A 16229-nucleotide genomic window follows, 5' to 3' on the forward strand; every position below is an offset into this window, starting at 1 on the left:
ACGCACTGCAAGGCGTTGCATGCCCTCAATTTCAGTTGTTGAAAGAATACAGCACCTTGAGAGATTGGACCTTTCGCTCCTTACTTTAAAATCATTAGACTCAAGAGGCATGTGGACAAAGAAAGAGTCTTTGCTGAAAATGTATTGATTAAAGCACAGCTTTGCTGCTGGATTACAAATGAAAGATTTTTTTTAAAATGCCCCAAACTCAGATAAGACACAGCTAGTTGCCTATGTGGAAGTGGGATGTTTCTCTAGTCTCTACCCCCATTTTACTAGGGTTAGGAACTAGGTACAGGGAAAAGGTGGTTAACATTAGGTCCTCCTTAGCCGTGTCTTAACCCACTCATTTTTAAAAGTCCTTGCTTAAGATAAAGTTGTGCACTTATCTAAAGACATAAGGCAATGGCTAAAAACAAAACAAAAAAATTATTGCACTGAGCTACGCAGTTAAAAAGGAGTCTGTATTCTGAAGCAATTTGAAAACAACACCCATCACACTCTTAATACAACAACACATTAAAAAAGACCAAATCAAAACACAAACCAAGTTGTATTTCACATGTTTCAATATGGAAATACTGGGAAGTAGAGCTGTCGACAATACACAGTATGATCCTGTAGCCTTTTGACAGGCAAAACTCCAGTTGACTTCAGTGAGAATTTTGCCTTCATAAAGGCTGCTACATCAGGCTTCAAAACAGATCACATATTTAATTGCATTTAATTTTCCTTTTTAAAAAAAGGAAAGAGCAAAAAGCACTCAGTAAATTGCGGTAAGGACTCGGCATGGCATGTGCACTTAAGCAGTCTTAAAACTTTAATAAAGCCCCAATCTCAATCTCATTTGGCCACTCATTTCTGGCATGCACAGGATCAGACTTTCAGTTCTCATACAAGCATGACATAGAAACTGCTAGAAACATAATTAGGTAAGAGCGCACTGAAAACATCATAAGTGCACAATCTTTTCTCACTCAGATTTTAAAACATTTTCTACTGCATGTGCACATGTATTTGTCTCCTCACTTTTCAGTCTTTCCTAACTCAGTCTCTGATTCAGTGAGGTACTTAAACAAACATGTGCAGCATTACATTAAGCACATGAGTAGTCCCCACGTGTTTAAGTACCTGGCAGGGTCTACAACTCCAAATAATTTTTTTCAGTTTTGGTCATAGATATACTTGTTAATGAGGACTATTTGCATAAAGAGCGTCAAAGAGTTCTGCTCTTTTTGAATTATCTAGATGGGAAATAAAATATTATGCAACTTTTTTAAAACCTCAAAAAAAGTTGTGAGGATTTTGACTGAATCTTAAAAATCAAAACCCCAACTACCTTTGGCCAAACTTTAAGTATGGAAAAGCTTAGGCTAGCTGGTGATTTTTTTTAGTAAGCTATGGGTGTGTGAAAGCAGGGGAGATGATCACTGAAATTGTTTTTCAGCCTTAACTATAGCACTGGCTACTAAGTGAGTGCTATAACATATAATCATTTCACTTACAGCCTTATGTGAAGAACTATATGATTGCTAATATTCAGCCCTCTACCTTCAAGATTTTTTCCTTGTGATTAACCTTCCTTGATGTGGTATGCAAGGCTCAAACTTGATGCTGATGTAAATGAATCCTGAAATTATACCTCACTCTATCAAAAAGGTAAAATGTTAAGATGAACTTTGGAACTTTTTCCACAGTTGCATGTGAAGGACCTATCTAGCGATTGTAGATTTACAGAGAAAAGGAAAGATAAATGGATCAGAAAACATCACAAATACAGGCTTGTCTAGGTTAGAAAAGTGATACCAGTGTAAATAAATCAATTTAAAACTCACTCCTGATGTAGACATGTTAAACCAGTTTAAACCATGTTTATACAGGTTTACATTAATTCAATTAATTAAGATAATGGATTAAGCTAATCCAGTTTAAGCACAATTTAGAGTTTAAATGTATCTGTATTAGAGGTTTGTACCAGCATAACTAAATCGTCATGGACACACCGATGCACAATTTTGTTTGTAGACTAGCCCTTAGGTTGGAATTTTCAAAGGAGGCTGATAAGAAATACAATAAAATAGCCATAATTGGAGAAATTATAAGTCTTGCAATATTTTATTCTTTTTCTTAAAGCCCCAGCTTCTGGAAGCATTTCATTAGGTGAAAATCTCAGCTTTCATTTAAACAGGTAAGTTACCAGCCCTCATGTGTGTGAAGAAAGGCTTGGAAGCATGAAATGAGTGAGCCCTAAAGGCCCAGAAACCATATCCAAATTTCTTTTTAAAAGCTCATGATTTAAGCTGATCTCAGGATTTTGAGGGGGACTGACTCGTAATTTTTGAACACTTGGAATCCTTTGAAAATCCCAGGCATTGTGCAGTACACATTATTAGTCTATCAACACAGCAACAAAAACCTTGGACTTGATTATCCACTGCTTTCACACTTTCTATAGTCATTTATACGTGCAAAAGATGAGTGTGAAGAAGTGTAAAATGCTACCACTTGCGTGAGTAGACAATTCAGAGTTAGTTGCATTTTCACACCAGTTTGCACAGGTATAAATGACTACTCAAGGGGCAAGGAGAGCAGAAAATCAGACCTCTTATTTCTAAAAAGGTTTTTAGTTACTTTTAAAAATGTAATTATTTGAAGTCTATGGAAGAACTGCTCCTCAACTAGTGGGAAATGGGATAGTTGCTATCAAATCACCTCTTCTCCAAAAGGAATATGAAATCTGTTTTCAGGACACTTCAGTACATTTTTTGCAATATTCATTAAAGAGTCACAATTTACAAGAAGTCCATTTGGAAAAAGACTTTTTTTTAAATAGTCACTAAATGAAAGGAAACCTTGTGTGAACATATAACTTGTCACTTTCCTTTGGAAATCATAATTTAAAATTTCTCATTTTCAAATCATCATAAGTAAACTCCTATCAATTCGTACTCAAAATGGTTTAAAGCAGAAAAAATATAAACTCAAAATGGGTAACCTTCAGAATCTATGGAAGATTTTAATGACGAGTTCTGAAATCTGAAGGGCTCAATAGGTAAATAAATCATAATTTTGCTATAGAGCTGATTGTTTGTTGAAACGATGACTCTCCATAAACCTTGACAATATAAGTATTTTTTTAAAAACCAACAAAAACAGCCTCTATCATCATCATCATAAACAGTGCACTAACCAGTTTAAAGTTATGTTTATCTGACAGAAATCATCCCTTTTATAGAAACAAAATAAATAAATCATGGAGCCAAACCTATGTGAATCATTCCTAACTTTTTTTTTTTTTAATCAAAAATTATATGAAGACCTACTAGTGGCTTACTTTTTTTTTTAATGTTACATTCCTTAATAATATTTACATGCATTCCTGATACATACATTGATAACTGAGAAATAATTTTCCTGTAACATGCTTTATAATACAAGGTAAAATATAAAAAGTATTTCAATGCACTGTGAATGTGTATTATACAAAGGTTTAAGCACAGAATACAATACGTATTGTAAATCTATATAAAATTACACACACGCGTGTATGCATGTTTCATATCTGCACATTAAATATTTACACATATATACATATTCAACAAGGGGGAATTCCCTTTATCTTTGAGATTCTCCTCAACTCATATTTATAAATTTCATGTATTTATTTATCTATTTATTTTTTAACAAGGTCGGTAGAATTTCTCCAACTTTCCCTCACTTTGACCTCAAAACTTGCAAGGTGCTGAGTACCCTTAACTCATACGAGTTGACTGTGTACAGCACCCTGCAGGATCAAGCCCATTCAATCTTGTGTGTATATATTTGAGTTTATACCACACCATTGAGAAATCAAATACATCAAGACATTGTGGGCCAGATGGAGCTACGCCAATTGGCCCCAGCTGAGAAACTGGACGAATATCGTTACTATAATACTGCTAATAATATGAGCATTTTAGACTAGCGCCAACTTTTATTCATGCACCTTTCATGTGTCACAAATATTTTATGAAATGGTTTACAATATGCTGCATTTTAATTTGTTAAGAGCGATCAGAGAGTATGATCATTTCTCATTCACAAAACTAAAAAATGTATTACACTTCCCAGTCATACATTGTCTGTATATATTAAACATTAATATATGTGTGTGTGTACACACTCGCATGTGGATGCACATGGTGACAGATATTTATATAGAGAAACATACATACATAAAAACAACATCAGCCTTCACTTACACCAGTATAACTCCTTGGACTTCAATGAAGTTGCAAGAGTGCAATCAAATGAAGAACGTGATTCACTGGGTGGGGGGGAAGAGGGGTTGTGCATGCCCTTGCACACACCAGCATTATGGCCACAACTTTTTCACTTTTGGGTGCCCAACGTTAAGCACCTAAATAAAAATGCCCTGATTTTCAGAGATGCACCCACAAGTCTCATTTAAGTCCCAGATACATATATCCACAGATTATTTTCACATTAAGCCACATAAACATCAACATACAAATAAACATAATGTAAGCCTGTAGCAAACATCTAAACTCATGAAATTTCAGTAATATATATGATAACTTTTTGTAAAAAAAAAAAAAAAAAAAATCACATATATCAATAAGTAAAAAAACCAAACAAACCACACATCCTATGAAAATTCAAAGGAACTGAGAAATATGAGCATGACTTCATAATAACGTCTCTTTTCAAGGGTTATATCCCCATAGCTATCCCAAACCCTGCACTATTTCTGTATTTAATAGCCCTGTTTAAAATTTTGCTAGAAATCATTACAACTAATGTAAATTAGATGGATCTATTATCCCCGATTTAAAAAAAAAAATCCCAGAAATCCACAACATTTAGTTATTTCTTTACTTTGTTCTTTTGTATTCTAAAATTAAATCCTTCTGACTCATGTAAACCATTATTACAAAGAAATGTTTAAAAAATGTAAAAAGGAATGAGGGAGTAGTAATGGTAACATACAGTACCATGAGCTGCTTTGGCCTCCCAGTCAGTGTTGTATAGTTAACAGATCACTCCTGGCCTTCAGCAGACAGAAAGGGGGGTCGGGGAAACAGTTCTAGGAGCAGAGGAGGGAGAAGGGAGGGGGAGAGGAGGGAAGAGGAGATCTGGCAGTTTACACAAGAAGGCAACTCAGCTCCTTTCTGGCGCATTTCTTCCCCCTGTCTCCCAACCTCTTTGCGTGTGTCTTGTCATATTTTCTTCAGCTGTTAATTGTCTGGACTGAGAGATTTTAAAAAGCCACAGTTTAGGAAAAGCGAAACCCTTCTAAGCGGCTATCACAGCAAGTCAGCTTCATGCTGCTGGGTAAAATTTTCCAAGGGAAGTGTTCTTCTGATAGTTCCTGAGTCTCTAAGTCACCCTCCCTCCCCCTTTCCCCACCACACACACTCCCCTTGAGGCCTGAATGCACTTGTGGCAATAAAACATTCATGCGACTTGGAATTTTAACACAATGCCATTTCCCTAGTTTAACCTGAAAGGAATGCACTAGTCACAACAGACTACATCATCCTGCCATTAAGCCCTGCCAAGGAACCGCTTTTTTGGCTGTGCTGGGCCAGCTCTGACGGGAAAGGAGTACACAGACCCACACACAGAGCAGAGGGGCCACCTCTGCTTCCTCAACCTTATCCAGCAACACCCTGCTCTTAACCATGACCCCTGACCCGCTTCTGCATTGTGACAGGCTTGTGATGCATGTGTCACTTCAGAACTTCTGCAGAGTCACAACACTGAGCAGGGAACTCCAGCATTTCACTAATCTGCTCCGCTGTTTCAACAGACACTTGGTCAATTGCCAGAGGGTGTGGGGGTTTGTGCTTTTTTTTTTTTTTTAATATATATTATGATTGTTACTATTGAAAGTTGTGTGTTTAAAACTAAAGATACTTCCCCTGCCTCCCCCCCTTGTATTAATTTTTTTAAGGGTAAACTTTTCATTTGCCAGTGGTAACCAGGTTACGAGATTACTGATAAAACAGTTTGCTTAGAGGACTAGTTACCAAAGCTGCCAGCCCTTTGGCAATCTTGTGGCATTTTATTTATTCTATAATAAAACAGAAGTATTTCCTTTATAATTACCGGGAAAGTCGATGGGAAAGGGAAGGTGCTAAGAGTCTTGTTTGCCCTCTGTTGCCCTACTGTAGTGTGACAGTATTATTCCAATGTAAATAGGAAGCACAGTACCATAGCACCAGGACACAACTATTATTTACCTGTTATTTTGATTTCTGAAGCTATAAACCTGAATTGTCAACTCCTGGATTTTCTTCCCCTCTCATCTGAATGACAGACAGCACAGCCAATCTCTGGGCAGAGATTTTTGGAGCTTTTTGCTTTAATTCCACCCACTTCTTCACTGCCCAGTTTCATTCTTCCATGGCTGTATTATCCTTTCTTTACTTTAAGCTGTTCATAAGACACTAAACAGACAGCTAAGGAAACATTCTCAAAACACTGGAAAATACACCCATAAATATTTTGAACCTATACTAGAAAAAGGGAACTGATATCCATTGTCCTCTCTGCTCTGAGCCTCAGGGATCTGTATACCCAGCATTTTGGAGTAAGTGGGAGTGAGCCTCCTAGCCCAAATGGTTATATAGACAGAACTTTGACGTTCCAGCTTGGGCCGTGAAGCCCAACCTCCACTAGGCTCCAAACACCCAATCTGCAACTTCCAACGCTGTCTATACAGCTATTTTTAGAGCACTACTGTGAGCCTCGCTAGCCCAATTCTGTCAGCCCTGGCTGCGAGGCTCACTCCTGCTCAGTCCAAAATGCTATGTAGACATACCCATACCCCAAGTGGCTGGTTACAGACCAGTGTCTACAGAAATCAAATTAGGAGCTAAACACATTCTCTGTTATGCAGAAGTAGACACTATTTTTAAGTCATGGCGCCTGATTTGCACTCCTTTATAACCGAACGTATTATTATTTATACATGACCATGTGTGTGCAAATGCTTTACAGAAGGACACCAGGGGATGTGTCCATTGCCCAAGGAGCTTACAATCTGAATTAAATTTTAATACAAGTGGAAGGAGGAAGAAAAAGTTAGCCCGTCAAAACATTAGAAGATGTGCTTATTGTTACGTAAGAAAGGAACAAAATGCCTAATTTATTAAAATTTGGGACCACAATCGGGATCAGATAGTTAATTACCCAGAAAGCAGGGGAAGAAATTCAGCTAGAAAGCACTGCACAAAGATGCAATGTACAAAGACACAGTGGGTGAAGATGATGTGTAGGAATGACCAAGTTTGTTGACAAGGACTAAATTATGTAAACAGAATTGTTTTTCCTAGTAGCTTGCTCTTAAGTATGCAACAGGATTCACTTGTCCATTATGAACTTGAGCAAATGTATGTGTGGGATGATTTACTCCAGGTCCCTCAGCCTGAGACCTCAGCTTGTCTGAGCAGTATGTATTTTTAGGAAATTCTAACCTGGTTCTGATACTCCATTTCCTAGAGCAATATGGAACTTAAGAATGTAGGAACTGCCATAATGGATCTGACCATAGCCAGGACCAGATACTTCAGAGAAAGGTGTAAGAAACCCAGTACTGGACAATTATGGAATAACCTGCCCATAGGGGAAGGTCCTTCAGAAACCCCAATCTGTTACAGGTTGGCTTATGCCCTGAAGCATTAGGGTCTGAAGTGACCATATGTCCTGTTTGAATCAGGACAGTCACAGTTTTTCATAGGACATCCCAATATCCCAGGAACTTCTTTCAGATTACCTGCAATATTCTGGCTTTTCATTTCAGTTGACACTATGGTTATATTTGAGGGAATTTTTTTTCAAAAAAAATTTGTTCAAAATTTATTGGTAGACAGAGTAGAATTTGCTTTGTTTATCATCAAGAATAAAAAGTCCTGTAGTGTAAGTATTCAGAGTGATGAATGGTGTTTGGAGTGAAGAGAAAAATCAAATGAGCGTAGACACTATTAAAGCTGTTCTGTTACTAGAAGCAAACTTCAGTGATCCTTGTTCAGTATTTCTTGATAGAATCATACAAAGTTTCATAGATTCCAGGGCCAAAAGGGACAATTGTGATCATCTAGTCAAGCGTTTCTCAAATGCGGCCACTAGGGGCTTTTCTTGCGGCCACAGCCTCCTGGGCCGTGATTGGAAGGGAGGGCAGACAAAGTAGCAGCCTCTCCCCTTCCGTGGTGCTCCTGGATGCACCGCCTTGGTGTTTGTTGCTGGGACCGCCAGCAGAGGCCCTGCACCCCTCTGGAGACACCTGGGGCACAGTGCTGGAGGAGCAGGCAGCTGGTGAGTTCCCCACTTTCCCATGAGCAGTGGGGCTCAGACTTTGTGCTTCAGCCCCAGGCTCCATCCCTGGGCCCCATCCTTTGGCCGCAGGGCTTTGGGCTCTGGCCACGGGCTTCAGGCTCCAGCCCCCCGCTGCCTTCCCCACCTCCTGCACCCCCCACACCCTATCGCCCCAGGCCCTGGCTGCCTCCCCCCAACCCTCCATCCAAGGCTTAATTCGTCCCCAGGCTTGCCAAGGCTGAATAAGTCTGCTGTGAAAAGTGATACTTGTATGTTTGTTAATATCACTTTTCACAACAGACTTGCTAGCTAGCAATAAATAAATTACAATGATTTGGATGTGTCTATGTGCATATTTATTTGGTTTTCCTAAAGGTAATTAAGTATTTCAGGAAAAAGTTTGAGAGTGGCCACCAGCAAGAGTTGGTGGCCACACTGAGGCCACCAAAAAAATTTGTCCTGAGAACCCCTGCAGGCCATAGAACCTTCCCCCCCACAAAAAATCCCTTTTGAATTAGAAAATGTTTACAAAAATCCAATTTTGATTTAAAAATTGCCAGTGATGGAGAATCCATCAACACCCTTGGGAAATTGTTCTAATGGTTAATTAGTCTCACTATAATAAATAAATTTTACACCTATAGCCAGGTGTCCAGTGAAATTAGACTCCAGGACCACTGGTACTGGAAGCAAGAGCAATATCCCTTGGTCATCAAACCACTTAACAGATCACTATGATACTGAAAGTTATCTTCCATTCTGAAAAATCTGTCTCTATTACTACATAATCAGAGGTTGGCCGTAGTGACACATCACACACCTTTTTTTTTTTTTTTTTACGTGCACTTTTATTTTTCACATAACTATTTTGCTAGCCTCCTCGTCTGCCACTAAAGAAACACGTGTAAATAAGAGCGTCCAGTTTACCTGCTACTGCCCCATCACTGTCATTTTTCATGAAAATTTGAGAAGCTGCAGCTAGACCAAATGGTAGGGCTCAGAGCAGGAAATCAGGGGCTCTTGGAGCAAAGTACACTGACACGATCCAACAACAGTGGCTCAGATTAAGTGTTGTAGTTTCACTGATACCCTGTAGTCTTCAGTGTTAGTGAACACACTTATCAACCAACTTCGATGATGCCAATCGGAAAAAACTTGTCAGAATGAATTTTTTATCTGAAGTCTAGGATTGGTCTATCTCCCCTTGATCCTGAAGCAGCATGAGCAGATGCCAAGACGCCACTAAGGGTACATCGACAGTGCAAAAAAAACCTACAGCAGCGGTCTACAGAGCCAAGCTCCAGCCCGAGCGGGAACATCTATGTTGCTATTTTTAGTGCTGTAGCGTGAGCCCTGTGAGTCGGAGTCTGTAGACACTAGCTCTGAGACCTGTTGTTGTGGGTGTTCTCTTTTTGCAGCACTGACAGCCCTAAAAGGACAGGACAGGATTTAATACCTGACAGATACACAGGGAGACACAATAACCACAGAGTTAAAATTACTCTGAAGCAGGAAGGAGAGAGGAGGAGAAATGATTCCCCTCTGTTGTTCACCCAAAGACCCATTTCTACCAGTGGATCCAGTTCCATTTCTCCCCCCAAAATGGATGTCTGCCCAGGTTAGAATTCACCTCTCTCCAGAGAAACTCCAAAGGGATCTACTGTCAGGATACTTCCCTAGTGAAACTAGGTATCCTGCCCCACCCCATTTTCTTTTTATTGTAGAGACAATGTACTTGAATATGTCCCGGAGGGCCTGGTTCAAAGCTGAGCCAAATAATCTGCCCATCCATCACCCCTTCAACATTTGATTGGTAGAGAACATATTTTCCATTTTTCCTTCCAGTTCCTTTACAGCTAGGGTGACCAGATGTCCCGATTTTATAGGGACAGTCCCGATATTTGGGTATTTTTCTTATATAGGCTATTACTTCACACCCCCATCCCGATTTTTCACACTTGTTGTCTGGTCACCCTACTCACAGCCCACGTCAGCACCAGAGGGCTCTCCATGGTCTAAGATGAAAAATTTCATGCTAATTGAAGTCAATCCTAGATGACTTCATGGAGGAAGATGGCAGCCAGTTTCTAAATGTCTTCAATTTTCTGTGCTTCCTTAACTTTTCATCTGTTGCAGGGGTTAAAAGTAACTAGCTGGGCATTAGGAATCCACCTATCAGAACTCTGAGTGCACACAGAGAATGCTCAGATAGATTAAAAAAAAAAAGTTGATTGTCTCTCTTTGTAAGAAACGTGGGGGCACTAGTTGAAATTGGGGGGGGGCAGAAGCAACAAGAGGGGAGGGGGAAGCACTGATTTCAAGAGGAAGAATGGACTCTTTTGAACCTGACACCACTGAAAGATCAATATTAGGGTGGCTCTCTCTCTTTGGGCAATGTACATAACTGGAATTCACTGTTGGAAGCCATATATTTTTAGCACTGGGATTATCCAATGTGAAAGTTCTATAAGGGAATTAACATCACGGTGGCTCATCTGTCGCCTCCTCTTGAACAATATGGATCCCTTCAAGCTTTGGAGCCAATTCAGAGGCTGGTGCCAGAGGAAACAGCTGCGTAGCCTTGAGGAGGTGGCAAGTGAGGGAATTCAAGTTTTCGATTTAAGTTTCCTGGATCCTCCTTCAGGTTCCTGCATCTCTGGAGGAGAATCTGAGATGACTGTCATCCCCTGAGAGTTCAGGAGGCAAGGTTATACTGTCTTTTGGATACTGAGTTAGATATCAAGATAGTATAATCCTCCTCCCTCAGGCAATCTGGAATGGCCTTAATATTAGGCTGCCAGGAACTGGATCTTGTGGGATACAGTATCACTATCTATCCCATATGACTGAAAACAGAGTCACTGCTATGCAGGTGTTGAGAGTTACTGGAAATGCTAGTACCTTCATTCAAAAGCATTGCCGGCAGGAAGAAACCTGCCTTTCCTTTTCTCTATGCCTTAACAAACGCTGCCAAGTCTGCGTCAAAGAAATTAGGACCAAAGATAATAAAGAGGCCACTATCTTTGGTGCAACTTTGCTAATATACCTCTACCCTGATATAACGCGACCCAATAACAACACAAATTTGGATATAATGCAGTAAAGCAGTGTTCGCAGGGGCGGGGGGGAAGAGGCTGCGCACTCTGGTGGATCAAAGCAAGTTCGATATAATGCGGTAAGATTTTTTGGCTCCTGAGGACAGCGTTGTATCAGGGTAGAGGTGTATTTACGGTGCTGCTCCCTTTCTATCGACCATCTTTTGCCACTCAAACACATGGGGACATGTAGTGTGTGCAGGAAAGGATCCTACGTAAATCAAGGACTCCAGCATCTGGCGTCTGGTAGCGTACAGCCCATTCTTTGTTCTCATTCCCAGGTATGCACTCCGGTAAGAAATGGAAAATTCTGCTTCCAAGCTCTCTCAGTTCTTGTAGGACAACAAACTAGTTCAACATTGTTTTAAATAAGTGGGGCCCTGCATTTGGGTCACTACCTGGCCTTTTTGAGGATTCTTTCTATAAGAAATAGAAGAGTTGCTTGCTGCTGTGTGATTTCTTCATGACGCTGGGAGAAAAAATAAATGATTAAGTGAGGAGAGGTGATGCAAAGGGTACAGAAATCTCTGCTCAAGGAACAGCAATATGGCATAACACTCATGGTTGTCTTCTTACCGAGTAACCATGAGTTACAAATTGGTGTCTACAAATCCTTGCTTGTGTTGAGAACTTACTATGTCAAGCTGTCTGTAATGGGCTATCTTGATTATCATTACAAAAGTTTTTTCTCTTAATTAATTAGCCTCAGAGTTGGTAGGGCAACTCCCACCTTTTCATGTTCTCTGTATGTGTGTATATATATATATCTCCTTACTATATGTTCCATTCTATGCATCCGATGAAGTGGGCTGTAGCTCACAAAAGCTTATGTTCAAATAAATGTGTTAGTCTCTAAGGTGCCACAAGTACTCCTGTTCTTTTTGCGGATACAGACTAACACGGCTGCTACTCTGAAACCTGTCACTGTGCTCCTGGCATCTTTGGCAAACAATAAAATAAGCTGGCAAAGCACTGTGAAAATATACTATTTTAAACTTTGTTCTTAAACAAAGCAACATTTTCATTGTGGACCACTTGCTGATATATTATATTAAACTTTATACAAAGGAGCAACATGATCTCTTGGGTCACACACAGGACTAGCCTTTCTCAATTTTAGGTTCCATTCCTTGTTCTGTTTCAAAGTAGCAGCCGTGTTAGTCTGTATCCGCAAAAAGAACAGGAGTACTTGTGGCACCTTACAGACTAACAAATTTATTTCAGCATAAGCTTTCATGGGCTACAGCTCACTTCTTCAGATGCATAGAGTGGAACACACAGACAGAAGATATTTATACATACAGAGAACATGAAAAGGTGGAAGTACGCATACCAATTGTAAGAGGCCAATCAATTGAGATGAGCTATCAGTAGCAGCAGAAGAAAAAACTTTGAAGTGATAATCGAGATGACCCATAGAAGGTGTGAGGAGAACTTAACATGGGGAGGGGGGAAATTCAATTAGTGTAATGACCCAACCATTCCCAGTCTCTGTTTAGACGTAAGTTAATTGTGTCTAATTTGCATATTAATTCGAGTTCAGCAGTCTCTCTTTGGAGTCTGTTTTTGAAGTTTTTTTTGTTGCAAAACTGACACCGTCAAGTCTGTCACTGAGTGATTAGAGAGGTTGAAGTGTTCTTCCACTGGTTTTTGAATGTTATGATTCCTGATGTCAGATTTGTGTCCATTTATTCTTTTGCATAGAGACTGTCCAGTTTGGCCAATGTTCATGGCAGAGGGGCATTGCTGGCACATGATGTCATATATCACGTTGGTAGATGTGCAGGTGAACGAGCCCCTGATGGTGTGGCTGATGTGGTTAGGTCCTATGATGGTGTCACTTGAATTCCTTGCTCTGCCATTCATGAACCGTGGTGACTTTGGAAAAATCATGTAACATTTTTGTGCCTCCATTTCCTCAACTGCAAAACTAGAATACTTACCTCCTTCAGGGGGATGGGAGGGCTTATCAGACCATGTTTCTAAGGTACCTTGAGATCCTTTGAAGAAAGATGTTACAAACGGGGTATGTGTGTGTGCACACACAATTAATGACATATACACACAGGAGCACCCAATCAATTATGCATGTGTGCCTCTGAGTGAGACCCACTTCTAGCATACTGCCCACAAAAAGTGAGTCAACTAAGAAAAAAAAGTCTTTATGTTTAAAAATATGCATGTTTAATAAAACTACAAAAAGACATATGATCCTATGTACATTTGTTTGCCTAGTAGCTACATAATCTTATGTCTGTATTTCCTCCATGTTCTTGCCTCCTTCTTGTGTCATTGTAAGCATTTTAGGGCAGGGACTCTGTGTTATTTATCTTTACCGTGAGGTGTTTAGCACACTTTTGGGAGCTGTACAATAAAATTAAAAAACCCCATGATCATAATAAGCAAGGGTCCCTGATATCATCCTTGGAATCTACTTGAACAGGATTTTTAGTTTAGTATAGTATTTTAAAATCAATATATCAGTCTTGAGCACATTTGTCTTTATTTAGCCATCTCTCCCTCCCTCACCCTTCTCAAGACAGTCACTGTTATTCCACCTCTTTTCTGAACAAGGTCAAGTAGCTTCCTCCAAATCTGCCTCAAACCATATCTCAGCTGACATCAGGTGGGATTAAGGGCATTCATGCAGTCCTCGCTTCCTCCAGTACCCCAAACCAAGTATATCACCTGCATGATTAAACTAGTCTCCAATGGCCTAGGGCACCTCTGTTTTTCTAATGTAACAGAAATATATGTATCTGCATACATGGCATATCAGATGCACTTCAGCACAGCATCTCATATTTATGTAACATCTACACAGCAGGGCATATTTGGTTTGTCCTTCTCTGCATGCTGCACAAAGTTACAACAGCAATGCTGGTCATGCTCTCTGAACAAGGTACCCTGTCCATGTAAAAACATAACTTGCTTCTTTCAGTGTCAATTCTTTTCTCATTGGTGGTCTCAATTAGCCTCTTAAATCCCAGTTAAAAGACAAAGGCCTTGTCTACACTACAGGGAAAAGTCGATCTAAGCTACGCAATTTGAGTTACGTGAATAGCGTAACTCAAGTCGACATAGCTTAGATCTACTTACCACGGGGTACACTCTACAGTCTCCCGTTGACTCCCCTTACTCTTCTCAATCTGGTGGAGTACAGGAGTTGATGGGAGAGTGATCTGCAGTCTTCACTAGACCTGCTAAACCAACCACCGATGCATCAATCGCCGCACATCGATTCCCCGGTAAGTGTAGACAAGCCCAAAGTTGCTTAATCCCTTCACCACTACAGGTCCACACTAACTCGACAAGTACTATCTACCAAAAATATCTCCAGTGAATCAAGATTGGCTGCTCAGCCAGCACATTATACAACTCAGACTTTATTGTGCTAGATTTAGACTGTAAGCACCTCATGGCAGAAAATGTGTCTTCTTTTAAGAGTGTACAGTGCTGTGAACATGGTAAATAATAGAAGGCTAAAGTCTAGCCATAGAAAACGTCACAGCTGTATATCCCCTGGAAAGATAACATGTAAAATGTTGCAGTGTGCGATGATGAACCTACATAAGAAGCCTGACCCTGAACTCTTACTCAGCCATGTATCTCATTGCCTTTACCGAAAGTAGGTTTTCTTGAATAAGAATGGGGCCCAAAATTAGCACTAAATATGATGCTGTTATTTGGAAGCTTTAAATAATGCCTATAGTTATGATGGAAAGCCAGTGTATTTTTATTTAAGTTTAACTGAGTTTTCATACTCATTCAAATTCTGTATGTGATGCATGAGTTAATCTATCAGTATATTTATGTATGGAAGAAAAGCCACAGAAACCCCCAAAAGGGCCCCCTCTAAAACAGATTTGTGATATTAGGAATGGCAAAGAGGTGCATTCTTGCTGAGTATTCTTAAGTTTTCCATTTCTAAATAATAGTCTAAGGTAAATTTTTCTGAAGCATTAAACTGTCACAAGCAAACATTGCTAACAGAAAAATAATGTTCAAAATAGTGCGTGATTAATGAATGTAGAGTATAAAGAGGACATCATTTCACCCCTCAATACTACTTTACAGCACAGTCCCTTTGTAGGCTCCAGAAACTTTGCAAGTCACTATGCGAAGGAACCACAAATAAAAACACCACCATTTTATTAGCAGTTTTAAACAAATTGTAATGTTAATTTCATGTGCATAATCTTCATTACTGCAATACATGTATTAGTACCATAATTTAGGCAATTAGGGCACAGCTACAAATCTGTCAGGTTCCACCATGAGAAATATAAAGTATGAAATTGTACTGAAAACTTTAAAAGAGTGAGACAGAAAGAGAAACGGAGGAGGAGAAGATTAAATTTTAAAAAGTCTTGTCATTATCAGCTTCCAATTGGAATAAAAAAATCCGTGGCTAACAAATACAATGACACAAGCACAAACTATCCTTGGATTCATTAATGAGCAGCCTGATGGAACTACTAGAGACTAACATTCAGATCTAAGACATGCAGTTTAATATAGCACTTTAACATCTTTTTTGACGTGACTAATATTCCCTCTTTTTCTTCATTCCTTCCCCTTTCACTCAGCCGTTGTACAGAAGACTTCAGCACATTGCAAATGAAATAAAAGAACAATGTGTAACTTCACAGAGATCAAGGAGGGTAAACAAAGCCATCCATCCTTGCTACCCATCTCTCCCCCCACACCACACTCCCAACTCCATCCAACCAAAGCCACCACATACATATGTGCATATTATGGGCTCTATGTAAAAAAGAGAAATATGTTAATTTACTTAGCTCGGCAAGGCAC

The 16229-nt window shown here is 39.6% G+C and overlaps 1 protein-coding gene across 6 annotated transcripts in view; it reads right to left on the reverse strand.

The window, feature by feature from the left end:
• The window catches only part of BNC2 (basonuclin 2), a 401509-nt gene that overhangs the window by 257683 nt on the left and 127597 nt on the right, over positions 1–16229 (reverse strand). The window contains exon 1 of one of the 6 annotated variants that reach the window (XM_054032368.1): positions 4995–5271. The exons of the other annotated variants lie outside the window; for them this stretch is intronic. Coding sequence (XP_053888343.1) covers positions 4995–4997 — 3 coding nt within the window. The 5' untranslated portion in view covers positions 4998–5271. Of the gene's footprint in view, positions 1–4994; positions 5272–16229 lie in introns of those variants that run through there. 6 annotated transcript variants of the gene reach the window in all.

Source organism: Malaclemys terrapin, chromosome 6, assembly GCF_027887155.1.
Source record: "Malaclemys terrapin pileata isolate rMalTer1 chromosome 6, rMalTer1.hap1, whole genome shotgun sequence".
Classification (NCBI taxonomy): domain Eukaryota; kingdom Metazoa; phylum Chordata; order Testudines; family Emydidae; genus Malaclemys; species Malaclemys terrapin.